This window comes from Fundulus heteroclitus, chromosome 9 (assembly GCF_011125445.2).
Source record: "Fundulus heteroclitus isolate FHET01 chromosome 9, MU-UCD_Fhet_4.1, whole genome shotgun sequence".
NCBI lineage: Eukaryota > Metazoa > Chordata > Actinopteri > Cyprinodontiformes > Fundulidae > Fundulus > Fundulus heteroclitus.
The window spans coordinates 24,385,751-24,402,182 of NC_046369.1; the positions used below are offsets into that span (position 1 = coordinate 24,385,751).

At 40.7% G+C, this 16,432-nt stretch overlaps 1 protein-coding gene across 2 annotated transcripts; it reads right to left on the reverse strand.

Moving 5' to 3' along the window:
- Positions 1-559: 559 nt before the first annotated feature.
- On the reverse strand, positions 560-5,440 carry ptgfr (prostaglandin F receptor (FP)). 2 transcript variants are annotated; one of them, XM_036141302.1, is made up of 3 exons: positions 5,078-5,440; positions 3,913-4,720; positions 560-1,503 (listed from the first exon to the last, which is right to left on the reverse strand). In XM_036141302.1, exons 2-3 carry the CDS (start codon positions 4,705-4,707, stop codon positions 1,204-1,206), a joined length of 1,095 nt encoding a protein of 364 aa, XP_035997195.1. In that variant the 5' UTR covers positions 4,708-4,720; positions 5,078-5,440; the 3' UTR covers positions 560-1,203. The 2 variants fall into 2 exon arrangements, with proteins under 2 accessions (XP_035997195.1, XP_035997196.1); XM_036141303.1 differs by having other exon boundaries at positions 3,913-4,854.
- Positions 5,441-16,432: the final 10,992 nt, after the last annotated feature.

The following is a 16,432-nucleotide window of genomic DNA, read 5'->3' on the forward strand; positions in this document are numbered from 1 at the left end:
ACATACACTTAAAATGTATGATTGTCATCAAAATGTTAGCCATAGTTTACATTAGATCATCCCTCCAGAGTACAGTGAGTTATACTGACAACCGCACACAATGTCACAAGGACTTGTCATTCTGATGGCACTGACATGTTCACTGACACAGATATTTACTTTTCAGGGATGAGCTCAGGATTTTCATCAAGAAACTGGCTTTTGGAGTTAATCCATAGTGTTTTCCTATTTGTACGAATCATTTTCAGAAACGCACTTACCCTTTCGCAAATGACGAGGATGGCTCGAGAAATGCACCATAGTAACCGAGAAAAGCTGTAATATAATAAGAGTAGCACCTGTGCACCAGGGGGTAAAGTAATGATACCATATTACCATGTTACCATACTAACCATATGCAATAGGATTCTTTGGATCAATGCTTAAACTGACCATTTATATTGTGAAAATGTAATAGACAGGTGGAAAGGAAGGCACCCTGTGAGAGAAGTACCTCAACGAATAGCTCTTTTTTTCCACAAAACCACGCTGATTAGTGTGTATGGCTTTATTTTATTACCACTTCAACAGCTGGGAGCCATTTACAATTAAATCTGTAAAGGTCAACATAAAAAGTCTCAGCTGTACATCAATCAGCTCATTCTGCTGCAGCGTGCAATAACCATTCTCTGTACCGCAACGAAGCAGAAACGTTCGCGACCAAAATGTATTAGTTAAGAACTATGATCGTTCTAGATCATTTCACATAAATATTATTATTTTTTTGATTTCATGCAATTGTGTTCCTACGCTGAGTTCATTCATACACAGTACATGTCAATGTGTTACATTATTCTGGAGCTGCATTCAAAACAGAGACACAGAGGCAAACAGAGGCAATTACCTTCATGGAGACAACAAATAGTGAAAATATTCCTCATATATATATATATATATATATATATATATATATATATATATATATATATATATATATATATATATATATATATATATATATATGGAAGAAATATCAGCACTAAAGATTTCAGACAGCTTTTTAGGAGCTACTTAGGAAACAAAGCAGAGCTGATGATTTTTAACGAGCTGTTCATGCCACATAACGAGCACTGCACTGCCGACTATGTAGTCACCCAGCGACATGTAGATGCTGCCACGCCCTGGTCCTGTTTTGTCGTCGGATCAAACCTTTCCGACCAAAGCTCAGGTGATGTATTGGATGGCAGTGTCCGGCAGCGGCTGTCTGCTGTAGCGGAGGCAGTCCGATTTGCTCGTCTCCCCTGAGCTGCCGAGCGTGCTGCGCTGCCAGCGGTGGGAGGTGTGAAGCTTTGAGCCCCAGCAGCTGTGAAACAGTATGTAGATTTTCTTCAGCACAGCCCTCCTCAACAGGATGTAGACCCAGGGGTCCAAGATCTGGTTCCACGTAGCCATCCGCACCGTTGTCAGCAGACTGAAACCGGATGGCTCATCTTTAGCTCTGGTGCTCAGAATGATGACATGGACCTGAAACACATCAGTGGATGACAGAATAATAATAAAAAACAATGAAATGGTAGAGCTACAAAGTAAAAATAAAAAATAAAAATACTAATTTTGATTTGAGTTTCTTGACCAGTTATTCTCAAGACTGAAAGAACAGCTATGCTTTCGTTATTGCCAAAAACAACCTTTTACGCAAAACTTGCCTAATTTTTGCTGTTTTACGCATCGTGTTGGGATCAATCTTTTTTCAGAGACCGAGTTTGCAGATTTTAACAACACTGCAGAATTTGGAAAGGGTTGCAAGTAATTTATCTTAAAAAAAAAAAAAAAAGAGACTCCTTGAACCAGGGGATGCTGTGACTTGTGATCCTGGTTTACACATGATTACTAAAGTCACTTTGGGTTTTCAGTTTAACAAAATAAGCATAGTTTAAGTCCAACCCATGCATTTCTCTGCAGGATTCAAGGTGAGACTCTCAAACCTTAGGCTATACTATTAGACTTTAGACTACATACACTTTTCTGTCAAGCAGGGAGGAGGAACCATCATGCTGAGGTTCTCTTCTTTGCCACTGGTACCGCTGGTTTGCACAAAATGGATGGTATAAAAAAGAAGAAGGACAACCTACAAACTTTTCAATAAACTTCAATCCAGTAGTACACTTGGGTGTCCCAGCAGGAGAATAATATCAAACATATAAAAGGGACAAAGCGGGCTAACATTAAGCTTCTTGAACAGCTCTAACCTGAAAAATAAAGAAAATTTGTGTTCTGTGTTTAAAATCCAGGTCCACGGTGGGGAACCGGTCGATTTAAATGAGCTCTTGTTGAATGCTACAAAAAGTTTACAGTTTCTCTTCGATGCGGCTGAAGATACATGTTAGTGGGAGACTATGTGTGACTAGATTAAAAACCTGAAAAATAAAACTTTATATAAACTTGAAGACCCAGTTCTTGTTTTAGAAAATCATTTTAATTTCATTTGACACAATAAGTCCTCCCTGAAAAAAACTGGTTCAAAATAAATGATATTCATGCAGTTAATGAGGATACTATGTAAACGAGTGCTACTGAATTGGCAGTGAAAACTTTAAGCTTTCTAAAGTCCTCTTTTTAGGACTTGGGAGTGATTCATCCAAATTTTTCTGATTTAACCAGAACATTCCTGAACATATTTTGGGGGTTTCGCCAGATAAATTCTCCAACTGCAAGGGGCTTTGGGGAAAACCTTTTCCTCGAGAGTGTATATGTGCTTACACCATTACCCAAACCATCGTACTCGCTCTCCCTGCTGTCCTGCCTCACACAGTTCATCCTTCTTCCAGGTTTTACTCTGATAACTACACACAGAGAGACTTAAAGGTGATCCCTGAGAGCAGGCCATCTCCTTCTAATGCTTCACGGATGAGTTCAGACAGCCTTTGGAGATGCTTCCTGTAATGGACCTGCATTCACTGCCAGCGTACAAAGACTTTCACAGACCAATTATGAACAACATTGCACCAAAACAAGTGAACATTTCATTAATGAATAGCAACCATTATAAAACAGAGGAAACAGAATAAAGCAGTTACACGGACTAAGCATTTAAACAACATCCAAAAAGAAAGTGCTCCCACTGTTAATCCAATGGCTTTAATGTATAAATTATGTTGTTTTCATAAAGTTGAAAATGTTTAAAATACAACCTAGAGTGTACAAAACTTTAATATTTGTGAAGAACCAAGTACATCCCCAAAAATCCTAGATATGTGCAAAACACACAGAAACTTTGTTTTGTGGAGTGTACTGTTTACAGATAAGTGCTTAAAAAAAACCAAATCCTTTCACGCCATCCAGTTACTCCAGTTGTATAAAGTAGCAATACTAGGAATGTTGAATTATATGACATTTCTTTCTGATAAGCACACGACTAGAACAACTACTTCTACTGATGATCAGATAAGAAGGAATTAATAATTAATAATCGCCCAATTAAGCCCAATTAAGTTAAAAATGTGAAGAAAAAAATACAATATATAAACATACCTGCTACGATGCTGACCGCAATTTCAAGATATGTAAATCAAAAAATGTTCGTAATAAAAAAGAAAATGGAAAATCAAAATTATATTTTGGATCCCTACTAACTTCATTTGAAGAAAGACATGGAAAATAAAAATTACAAAAATAAAACTATTAAAAATAAATATTTCAATGTGGCTGCTGATTTTTCACAGAATTTCTTTTTTGAGGAGGTCTAGTTCAAAAATCAGACTCATGTAAGGCAGGTGAATGAATACTCTGTGATTAATACTTTAATCTCGCTCTCAAAGCCTTTGTACCAGACAACATGTAACCAATCAAGCCCTTTGTAACGGCTAATGCAGAACCGTGCAAGTCTTCACGCTAAATCTGCTAATTCAGGATGCGCCGAGAAGAAGTGCTTACCAGTAACGGCCCCCAGCACACGCAGGACACCAGCATGATACCCAGCAGCTGGCAGATCATCTCCAGGTGGTAGGACGTGCCTCTGCGGCCGTGCTTGTGGCGCAGCGTGCCCTGGAGCAGGGCACAGCTCGCCAGGGTGTTGCACACGATGGAGAGCAGCAGCGCCAGCAGTCCCAGAACGGAAAAGATCAGAGGCAGCAGTACATCGAGCCAGTCCCTGGGTTGCTCCATGTGGAAGAAGCACCAGCTCCTGGAGCTCTGAACCTCGTAGGGTCTCCTGAGCAGCACAGGCAGCAGAGCCACCAGGGCGGCAAGCAGCCAGGTGAACGCGAGCAGCCTTCTAATGTGGTGGGAGGCCAACACCGTTGAGTGGAAGATGGGTTTAGTTACTCCGATAAAGCGCTCCACGGCCATCGCGCTTGAAAGAAATAAGGGGCTCAGACCGTAGAACACCATGCAGACCCCAAAGATGCTGCACACGACGCCGTGGGGATCGAAAGCGTCCCACTTCCTGTGAAAGCGGTACACGTGCAGCACCAGGGAGCCGTTGATCAGGTGACCCAGCAGGTCGGTGGTCACCAGGCTGCTGGCGAACAGCAGGAAGGACGCCTTTGACTTGATGCGATGGCGGCTGTAGGATTTGACCAGAATGAAGAGAGCGAAGCTGTTGGAGAAGACGCCCACAGTCATGGAGATGACCGATGCCGTGACTGACAGCTCCTTATGGCAGCAGGTGGTGTTGGAGCCTCTGACCTCTGACCTGTACTGGGTTTCTGAGCTCTCATTGGACGACATCACTGACTACAAGCTATTAAAAAAAAATTGCGGGGAGAAAAAAAAAGAAAGAGAAATGATCTACTTGACTAAATTGTTACAAGAGTTTTATGCTGTAGGATTTTCTTAAGACTTTCTCCAGATGTGTTTTTTTTTTCTTCTTTCCGTCTTTGGATAAAGTAAAAAAATATCGTCAGTCATTCAAGTGAAATCCACGCCCAGCTCTGGCTCTAAAAACATCTATAATAAACAATATTGCAGAATATTGTTAAATTAAACAATGATTGAACAGCCTGTATTACAACTGGAAATCAAAGCAAATCATCCTAAAGGTCTAGGTCGTCCATCTGGTTAAACACCTTTTAAGGTCAGAAAAAGCAGGAATTCTTACCTCCGGGTTAGTTTACAGTCTCCTGTGGCAAACAGCCCCCTTAACACGCTGTCTCTTGAGTCAGCAGAAAAATGGGACGTCTCTCCGTCTCTCGGTAAAAGCCACTGAAAGCCGCTGTTCCGCCTGCGCACAGCAGGTGGAACGCCTTGGCGAGAGCGCACAGGCGATGCGAGCGGATCAGGAGGCATCTCAGAGAGTCAGGCACACGCATTTGCTCTTGGGGAGAAAAACAAGAAAGAAAAAACCCGGCAATCCTTTTATAGTCAGCTGATAATCTGACTTGGCCACGAAAATGAACGATGAGCTGTTGACAAATTACGCATTGTGTTTTTAGCCACTTAAAGATTTAACACGGTTGAGACTCTCTCACAGCGCGGCTCTGTAATGGATATAAAGTCAGAGTCGCCACCAACAGGGGACCAAGGAGCAGAGTGACCGCATTTAACCCTCTCCCACCCGGGAAAGACAGTACATGCATATTTCTGCAACGCATTAAGAGAAGCGCTTCCACGAGTTGATCCAATTATCCTTCTATGATCAATTTATGTATTTAATAGTGTCAGAGTTGTTGTCCTTCAAAGTGCCTCCCTTTTAAAATTATGTCACTCACTGTTGGAGGACAACGAGTAGAGTTACAGTATTTTAAAGGCATGGACATTACATTTTGCCCTGCAAAGAGAGCTGTCCACCCTTCTCATGGCACCACTCCAGCAAATTACTGTTCGCAAAGATTTTAGATTTTAAAGCAGTTGTCCGTCTGGACTGCAACTTTTTGCACTTAGAAAGCAGTAAAAGCATATATAATATAGATAATATATATATATAGTGAATTAGCTATATATAGATATATATAATATCATATATATATATATATAATATATCTATATATATATCTATATTATATCTATATACTATAAATACTGTTATATACATATCTATGATATATATAATATATATATACTATGTATATATACTAATATATATATTACATATACATATCATATACATATACTATATACAGTATACAGTATACATCTCTATTATATATATATAATATATATATATATATCATACATATCTTATATCTCCCTTACATATATATATATATATATATATATATATATATATATCACTGCAGTTGTGTGCCTTTAATTTTTACTCAGAAGGTCTAAAGCTTTGTAAGATGGAAAAAATATAAACAGTAAATACTTTCCCATTCAAGATGAAAGACGTCTCTTATCGACCTCAAAACTCACAATGGTTGTCTTGCAGATGCTTTTTTTTCTAGTTCATTTAAAATGGATAAGTATATACATTTCATATTTCAACACACAGCTACTGTAGCAGTAAAAAAATAAATAAAGAAGGAAAAATGGTTTATGTGAATATGTTGCTACAGTCATTGGAAATACAACACTGGTTTTGCCAAGAGTAATGAGCACGGTCACTGAGCGTTTCCATTAGCACTTCCCATGGATTTATGACTATGGAATGTGCTGTCATTCCTAGATTCAAATTCTGGCTTTGAGAGATAAATGGAACAAATGCAAAAAAGTAGGCTCAACCACTTAATACTGGTTCATTGTGTTCCAGTATTAAGAGCAGTACAGTTTGTACTGGGAGCTCTCCAGTTGCTCCCCACTGCACCCCTGCTTTAGTCATGAACTCCGGGTGGATTTTGACTATTCGCTGTTAGGTCCCTCTGGATTATGCTTTCTTTAGTTATTCCTTCATTTGTCAGGTGTGGTTGAAGGAGGACCCAAATGCAGTCTGTAGTTGAGGTGAAGTTGAGGTGAAGTAGACATTGGAAAATAAGTTGACTTAGCACGGAGCACAGGCAAGGAAACAAACCGGAGGTAGACAACAGGAGAAACCAGTGATGGGAATATGAAACCAGACCGCTTAAATACTGGGGAGGAGCGGGAGAAAGAAAGCATTTGGGACACAGGTGAGAGCAATGCTGAGGGAGAGAGAGAATGATAAACGGGGTACACACGGAAAGGAAACCCGGAAGTCCAATAAAAACAAGGCACAACAGGAACTAACAGAATCCACTGACTAAATCACAAGATAAAGAAGAAACAAACGCTAAAGGGTGAAATAAACTAAGAAAGAATGACTCCAGGAACATAAAGAAAAAGTCCAAAACATCAAACTTCCTGGGGATTGTGACATTATGCTTTTTATTCTTAGATGTCTGAGCTTTAGGTTTTCTGTCATTTTCCCCCTTTTTGTTTTTCTTGTTGCTACCATTTTAGTCCATGCTTATGGGGATTAAATGTTCTTCGCTCATCCTTTGTTCCTCGCTGGTTTTCTTCTGCTTACTGCATGCTTCCCGCTGCTCTGTCAGATGTCTTTTGTTCCTCTTTTTGGTTTCTTTCTTTTATTCATTAAACCTTTTGCCTTCACCACGCCCTGTTTGTGGGTCCTCCTTTTACCCAAATCATGACACCTTAAGGAAGTTTCTGATCAGTGTGCTTAGCCAACTCATCTTAGTGGATGGTGTTCCTGTGAGCTCTACATCACTATTAATTACATTAACCTGCCAAGTAAATGGTAGTTCGGCCCTATAATGGTCTGGTGACCTGCCCATGGTGCATCCTGCCTCTCGTCCAATAACTGGTGCAGATAGGCACCAACAAACATATATGTCTATGACTACAGTGTAGAAAATAGGTGTTGAACAATGGAGTGATTTTCTCGCTTCTGGGTCTTTTTGATATAAAATTCTCCCTCACCCATAACAAGCTTGTGTTATTGCTTATTTTTTATCACAACGTGGCTAGTGCAGATTGTAAATCTTTACAATCTGCACAGAGCTTCAGTTTTCCTGTCTGTGCCTGGCAGCCTCGTTACACCGCTGACTCTGAAACCCGCTCGTCATTGTGATCAGCGCCTTGACGTCAGCGGCACCCGCAGCAGCTCGTTGAAACCCTTCAAGTACTTTCTGAGAATTGCCATCGCCTCCAATGCGAGTCAACGTATTCCTACCGCCCTGCAGGCCCGGATGCGGGCAAACGGCAGAAATCACTTCAGCCCAAATATTGCTCACTTTACGGCCATCATTAGGAAATTGCTCCGCTTCATTTAAGTGTGTTATGTTTTGACGTTTAAGCGAAATCTCCTTTTCATCAAATCCAATTGTCACGCATGGCCATGCTTTGCTCTGCTTCATGGAACCTTGGCGGACTAATCAGACTTTTAGATGGAGTCTTGTGTATTGTTTTGTTTTTTTAAACGAAGCTCCAAAATTCAGAGTAGCACTGATTTTCTTAAAAACCCGATGACTATGCCTCGTCCAAGGAGGGCTTTAACGCATTTGCCATGCCAGAAATATGAAGCAATGGTGTCTTATTGTCATCATATGCAAATTGCAAGTCACTCTAATTTCCAGCTCAGCTATAGTTATGCCACATCTTCTCAGCGATTTTCACACCTCCTTTCAGTTTCGTTGTGAAATTATAGGAATGAGTGAAGTGCATCCAAACTTTTCCAAAGATAATTTGACAGGTCGAACTGTGAAGAAGGTGTACATTTCTATACAGATACAATGAAGGGCTTTTTCACAGCTATATTTGCCGTTTTGTATATCAAAATGTTCATTGATATTTAAATGCAGTGCCTTACAAAAGCATTCACATCTCCTGAACTTATTCACATTACAATAATTGTCCAGTCCATCATCCAGACGTGGAAGGAGTACAGCAGAGGTGTAACTCTTCCAAGACGTGGTTATATACCTAAACTGACAGGCTGGGAGGAGCTGCAGACATCCATCGCTCAGGTGGGATACTCTGTTGACTGGGCACTGCAAATCTGACCTTTATGGAGAAGTGATGGGGAGAAAGACTTTGTTTTAAGCCAATGAGGATGAGACTTGTATGAATTGCCACAAGCCATGGAGAAGACACATTAGAAGCAGGTGCTCTGGTCAGTTGAGGCCAAAACGGAGCATTCTGGCATGCATTCAAACCTTGAACAGACCATGCGCACCATGACAAGGTGGAGGTAACGTCATGCTGTGGGGATGCTATTCTTCAGCAGAGACTGAGGACCCTTAATTAAAGGGAAACCCTGAAACTAAACCTGAGGCTACAACAGACTGGAGACGGGGACGGAGGTTCACCTTCCGGCAACACGACTGCTTTCAATATGGAGCCAGAGCCACGATGGAGTGGTTTAGATCAAAGTATTGTTTCATGTGTTGGACTGGCCCAGTCAAAGTCTAGAGCAAAACTGATATGTTGAAATGTTGGAAAAACCTGAACATACAGTAGATGTTCACGGACACTCTATAAAATCTGACTGAGCTTGAGCTTGAAGTAGTTAAAAGGTTCAGCATTTAAGATGAGCAAAGATGCTGGGGACACAGAAATCAAGACCTCCGGCTGCAGTCGCAGCAAAAGATGGCTCTATAAAGGACTTGCTATAAAAAGTAGCACAGCTCTGAATAAAAGAAGTTTTCTTCAGAGTGAAGCTTATACAATACTTTGCTTTGGACAACTACATTAAATTCCATCAACATAGAAAGAAGTTTGGCACTGTAATGGGACAAAATGCGTGAAAAGTCTTAAGGATGTGAACAATTTTACAAAGCAGAGTGGCTATAACGCACCGATTCCGATTGTGGTGTAACTAAAATCCTTGATCCTGGACGAGTTGCTGATTCATAAATTCCAACTACATTAAAAAAAGGTTTAGATTTTAACCACTTATTATTTAGAACACCTTTTGACATACTTTGCATGCGCCATCACACAAACACGCACATGCACACACACCATTTCTTTACTGCGTAAACACCTGCTGCACACTGGCACAGTCGGCAGCACTGTTGCCTTGCAGCAAGTAGGAGCAGATGTTTGTATGTTCTCCCTGTGCATGTGTGGTCTCTCTTTGGGTACTCTGGCTTCTTCCTACAGCCCAATACTGGAGATGGGCACCAGCCCCCGCTTGACCCTGCACAGATAAGTGAGTATAGACAATTTGATGGATGCATAAAAGCATTGAGGACACTTTGATTAGCTTTAAAATATGGCCACATGCTTTTTGTTAGTTCTTGCACCGCTCATTAAGGGTGCAAAATTGCCCTTTTTTCATATTGTGAATCTCAGAGAGATGTGTCACATCAGCCTGTGAGAGGAAATCCAAACATAATTCCTTATATTTGACTTTAGGTTGAACAGGCAGGCGTGCAAGTCTTCACTGTTCATTTTATGCTTCAGTTTGAGGACGATTACATTTTTTTCTACCACGGTTTGTTGAGTTTGGCTCTTGGAGCTCTGATGAAACCTGAAATTTTCCCCCTTTACCTCAACCCTACAGTCAAACAAGAGACACAATTTATGCCTATGAAACCAAATTATGGTTTCATAGGCATAAATTGTTTCTCTTGAAAAAAATTTCCACGAAAAAAAACCAAAAACTTAAAGGCTCAAAATGAGCTACCGACCTGAATCTTTATCTTTTCTGCTGCTTTTTGCTGATGCTTTTCCTTAGACTGTTAAATATTTACATCAGTATCTCAAGGGCCTGCAACCAATTTCAAACCTTGCTGGGTACCCTTTATGACTTTACAGGCCATTAAACCATTAGCTTATTCATTAGTTTTGCAACATAATGAGAATCAATAAATTTTATTGTGTTTTCGTTTTTTTTTGGCCGGAGCTCCCAGACTTTAACAGACCCAGGGAAGGTACATCGCAGCAGCATGGCCCCTCTCTGATATACAAGTAGCATCATTTAGCTAAGTGGAATTACAGTGATTCCATCAGTTACACAAAGCAGCCCTTCAAAGAGAAAAGAATGAGAGAGGAAGATAAAGCACTTTCCTTGTCCTTTCATTTAAGAAACATCCTTTTCCATTTGCTCTAAAATTGAATCAGGGATGTCTGTTCCCTTTGACAAAACAGAACATCTTGTCATGTTGAAGTGGTAATGAAACATCTCTCTCTGAGCCTCCTTGCTTGGCCCATTGATCACTAATTACTCAGCCCGGGTCACTGCCGATGCAGTCGTCTTCGGTGACATTACACCTTCAAGTGTTGTGTCACACTCTCCAAGCAGCAGAGGGGCCGGTAACAATGCGAGGCGAGCTCAGTCACGGGAGCATAAACTCCCGTTCTTTTGTTGGCTGCATCAAATGTGGCTGCTCTAATAGACTGGCAGCCTCCGCAGGGTTTAGACCGAGCCAGGAGGAAATTGAGTAAAATGGGAAAATAACCCATAATTCGTGCTTTTCTCACCCAGCAGCTAAGCTCCCTTCCTTAATATCTCCATAAAATCACTGAGACGCTCAAAAGACAAGCTTCACAGATATGAGATGTACCTTCTGTTCTCGTACATTTTCTCTTTTCTGTCCTGTTCCTCAGCCTCAGCGTCTGCCCCGCTGAGCCAAACTGTTAATCCAGCAAAGTTGCAGCGGAGCACATCAACCCGTGTAATTTCTTGACCAGATGTGCCGTAAAGGTAAGAAATTACAATGGCTGAAAGCAGGGAATCCAGGGACCTTTTACATGGATTTAATGGCGTCTAAAAATCTCTTCTGGCAACAGCAGAGAGAAAAAAAAATCATATTCCTTAAAAAACAATTCAATCCAAAATCTGCTTCTAAATCACAACAAACCAACAAGATCAGACTATACTATGGATTATAATAGTATAGCATATATAAAACTATGCCAATGCTTGTACCTCTATACAGAATGTCATCTGGGACATTTTTTTGCTCAAATTAATACATCATTGATTTTTATCAAGATTATTATAATTAGTATTAGTATTATTATTAGTAGTAGTAGTATTTGTTATGTGTCAACAGCCTAGTAAATACCAAAGTACTGAGAACACACCCCTGTGGATCGCTCAAGTTTAGCTTAACAAAGTGTGGAGATGCAATGGGATGTAGATTAATCTAAAACTCCCTCCTATTTTTGAGTCTGATGCATTTTTTTGCATCAGACTCAAATTAAGAACCAAAGAACATGAGACACAGAAACAACAAAATGAGTGAAATATAAAATATAGACGTACAGAAGATAATATACTGAGATGACCAAATGGTTAAAGGGAAGTGTGATTTTCCTGTACTATTAAGTGGACTGAGTCTTTGAAGGAGGAGAGGGGTCCTCAGTTTTAAGGTATGTTGTAGAGAATTTCAGTCAGCTGCAGCAGAAATCAGGGCAGCAATGCAACCAAATGAGAAATGAGCCTTGGGCACAAAGAGGCCACTAGAGCGTAGACTGGCTGCAGAAGTTAAGAAGTGACTGTAGATATAGCGATGATTTACCAGTGAGGGTTTTTACAAATGAACAAACACCAGTGGATTTACCTACTAATTTTCTGCGGCAAACAGATGCAGTGATAAAGAATAAGAATTCAGGGAAAAAAATAATTTAACTTATGTGAAAAAAGCTCAAAGCTGGTTGAATGTGGCCATTAATAACAAACGTGCAGCTCTGAAGCAAGGCCTTAGTGTCTAAATCTATTCTCTGTCCATCTATGCTTATTAGTTAGCACCACTAGCGTGCCAGTTATAAACATATTGTTATGGAGACATCCGTGTATTTGTTATATGAGCACATACACTTTTCACCATTTAGACTAAAGCTGCTGAAAAGCCTGTCATGCTGACATGAGGAAGAACTAAGAGAATTATTTATTTCACAGGTCATCTCTCTGAGACCTTCAAAAGACGCAAAATTTGTGACCCTAAAGCTGATGGGATGAATTGTTTATTTAGATGCCTGTAGCTACACGTCTAAGTATTCCTTAAAAGGAAGGGTCCTTTTGTGCTGACTTTGGCTTCAGTATGCTTAACATTGACCCACGAGGAAAACAGGATCAGCTGTAACCTCCAAAGTATGAAAGATCTTTGCATTTGTGCCTTTCAATGCTAATTTGTTAGCCATTGAATTAGACTTCTGCTTCCAGTCGCTTGGTGAGATCGCAAAGCGGTGCAGGTGGCAGCACCTAGCAGCAAGAAGGTCCTGGGTTCAAATCCCAGCCTGGGGTCTTTCTGCAGGGAGTTTACATGTTCTCCCTGTGCATGTGTGTGTTTTCTCTGGGGACTCTGGCTTCCTCCCACAGTCTAAAAACATGACTGTTAGGTAATGTGGTCAGTCTAAATTGCCCTTAGAGTGTGTGCATGGTTGTGTTACCCTGTGAGACCTGTCCAGGGTGTAACCACCTCAGTTTTTTATGTTTTGATTTGTTTCTTCACTTGTTTAATACTACAATGTATAAACCTCTTTAACTTCTATGAAGTATGCAATTAGATGGCTGCTTGATAAAGTAAAAAATATTTACCAATCAGAATAATTAAGGATTTCAGAAGGGCATTTTGTCAAGCTTTTTTGACAGATAGTTATAATAATGCAGCCTAATCTTGCCACATTTACTTTTCAACCTTGTATGAGTCTTTCTTCTTTTCCCACACCATCCATTCGTCTTCTACACCGTCTCAATCCTCGAAGAGGCGCAGGTTGCCAGGCTTACACATGGCAATAAAAAGAAGACAAACAAATATGTCCAGCGCTCTCATCAAAGAGCTATTCAGAGAGGCTGACGTCACATGAAGGTTTTTGAACAGTGGGAGGAAGCAGGGCGTGCACAGGGAGAACATTAAAAAAGGCAGGTATACAAAAAAAACACAAAAGTTTGCACAAAAGAAATGGATTGTCGTGCAAAGTAATGATGTTTGTATTTGCTAACAGGGGCCGGTCTTGCATGAATGTCGCCCTGGGTCTGTGAGAGCATCTCCATGTGCCAAGATTCCCTCAAAACAAAAACTCATTAAAGGTGCAACTGAGTCCAACAAATGCCTGTTTCTTTTTTTTATTGTTATTATTTATCATCAGGAGAGTGTGCTGAATTCAGACCCCCCACCTCAGATGCAGAGAACATCAGTATCCACAAGGTGGCAGTGCAGGCTAAAATAGCACATATTCATTTTTTGTCAGGAGGTTTCCACGAATTCTCTCTCTAAAAATAGCGTATAAGGTGAAACCCGGTGAGAAATGGTGATAAACTGCAAATCTCAGAGATATCCCCCACAAACTCTCATCACAGACCTATCACCGCTCTACAGGAGGTGATGTTTTGCAGGCTTGCTGATAAGGCTCAGCTGGAACAAAATAGAGCAGGTGTGTAACTGGGGCAAAGACAGGCGCAGGTAAGTGCGCACAGTGGATGTGTTATGTCTCAAAATGGGAATTGCTGCAGTTCTCTTTTTTTTTCTTTTTCTAGTGGCTTCATTACTCAGTGAACCATCCCAGCCAAACACAGGTTAAACCAGAATGATTGTAATGGAAGTAAGGTTGGGATAATTGCTGTTATTGATGGTTTGTCTTAAGTCTAAATCTGTGTTTAAAATTGCCTTTTCTGCTCAGTGTGTTGCAAAGGTATTCGCCACCCGCTTGGGATTTTTAATTGTTTTTTGCCTCAACCAGGATTTAAAAGCTGTTGTCTGAGCGTTTGCACCGTTTCATTTACAGAACATTCCTACCACTTTGAAGAACTGTTTTTAATTTGTTGTGAAGCAAACAACAAATTACAGAAAGTTTCACCCACCTCTACAGTCAGTTTTACAGAGCCACCTTCTGCAGCAATTACAGCTGCTAGTGGCTTTGTTTAAGCCTCTGAGCTCGCCACATCTGGCCACTGGGATCTTTTACCATTCCTCAAGACAAAACTGCTACAGCTCCTTTGTGTTTGGATGGTTTTCGCTTGTGAACAGCGATCTTGAAGTCTGACCACAGACTCTCAATTGGATTGAGGTCTGGACTTTAACTAGGCCATTCCAGCACATTTAAATGTTTCCCCTTTAACCACTGCAGTGTTGCCCCATCCATCTTTCCCTCAACACAGACACTTTTTCCAGTCCCTGCTCATGAAAAACATCCTCAAAGCATGATTCTGCCACCACCATGTTTCACTGTGTGGTTGATGTTCTTGGGATGTGTTGGGTTTGCGCCGGGCGTAGCTTTTTCATTTGTGGCCAGGAAGTTAAATTTACTCTCACCAGACCAGAGCATCTTCCGCCGTACATTTGGGGAGTTGCTTACGTGCCTTTTGGGAAGCTCAAAAGCTTATTTTCAGCAGTAAGTAATGTGTGGTTTCTGGCCCCTATGTTCTATAGGGGCTCTATAGAACATACTGCTTATTGTGGTCTGTGGACAGATCCAAAACATAAATTTGTTTTAAGACCATCTAAATTAGAGGTAGGACTAAATAATTCCCTTTATAGTCCCACAGAGGGGAAATGTTGTCTCTGCATTCAGCCCACCCCTGAGGGAGCAGTGTGCACTGAGTGGCGATCTGTGGTCAGAAGTCTTGCTAAGGGACCCAGAGTGACAGACTGAGTGTCAAACCGTCAACCTGTGGAGCCTCTCCAAGATGCAAACGCCTGGCTCTCTTCCCACTAGGCCACCACTCCCCCTGTATGGATGAATCAAGGGGAGTGAAACTGTTTTTCTTTTTCTCAAAATGTCATCTGCTTCACTTTCCTTAAACAAAGTCCCTCTGTCATTAAATTAATAAATAACAGGTGATGGCTTGATTCGCACTTAAATCCATTTGTTTTTTTCAAACTAATAGTTTGGTCAGGGAAGTTGTTATACTGTTTACCTGACCCTGAGATAAATATTGAGGTTTATCCAAAACATCCCTCTGGCAAAAAAGTTAAGACATTTCTCTCTTGGTGATCCTGAGGTCAGTGGAAATGAAGATGTCCGTGGGACATGTGTTCAAATGAAAGCAGTCTGGATTGCTGCAGGTTTGCTTTTTTTTACACCTTCAAAAGCCAAATGTTTCTACCTTGAGGGGCTTTTAATTGATGTGCAGGGCGTGCGGCGCAGATCTAAGAAGGAGCCAGTGAACTTATTAGCATGACACCCCAGCACTGCCGGCTATGTTCTCAGATCACCTGAGGGCTTTTGAACATTTGGGTTCCCACTGAGCGCAGGCAACATGATGAGAACATATAACTCCTGTTCTGGCTTCACTCCACAGGTTTGCTCTCTTTTACAGGATTGATTTTAAAATTTTGCAACTGATTTCGCAGAGTCCTAATGGTGCTAAAGGATCTTAAAAAAAAAAAATGGCATACATCCACAAGAACACTAAGGTCAAACAACCAGTCGCTCTTATCTGCTCTGAGGTCCAATAAGGCAAGTAGAGCTGATCGGCCTTCACTCCTCCTGCCCCAAAGACTGTGGAATAATCTCCTGATCCATAAGAAAGTTGCTCATAACCTTAGAGACTTCTAAGGTGCTCTTAAAATCTATTATTTTTATTTCTTTTTAAACTAAGGAATTATTTTGCTCATGTCTTCTGTATGTGTTCTTTTTTTTGTTT

Bases quoted from the DNA above. Each gene is read 5' to 3' on its own strand.
- ptgfr (XM_036141302.1), bottom strand. From the start codon at position 4,707: ATGTCGTCCAATGAGAGCTCAGAAACCCAGTACAGGTCAGAGGTCAGA. The intron at 1,504-3,912 runs GTAAGCACTTCT...GATGTGTTTCAG, and splicing joins TGTGCTGGGGGCCGTTACTG to GTCCATGTCATCATTCTGAG.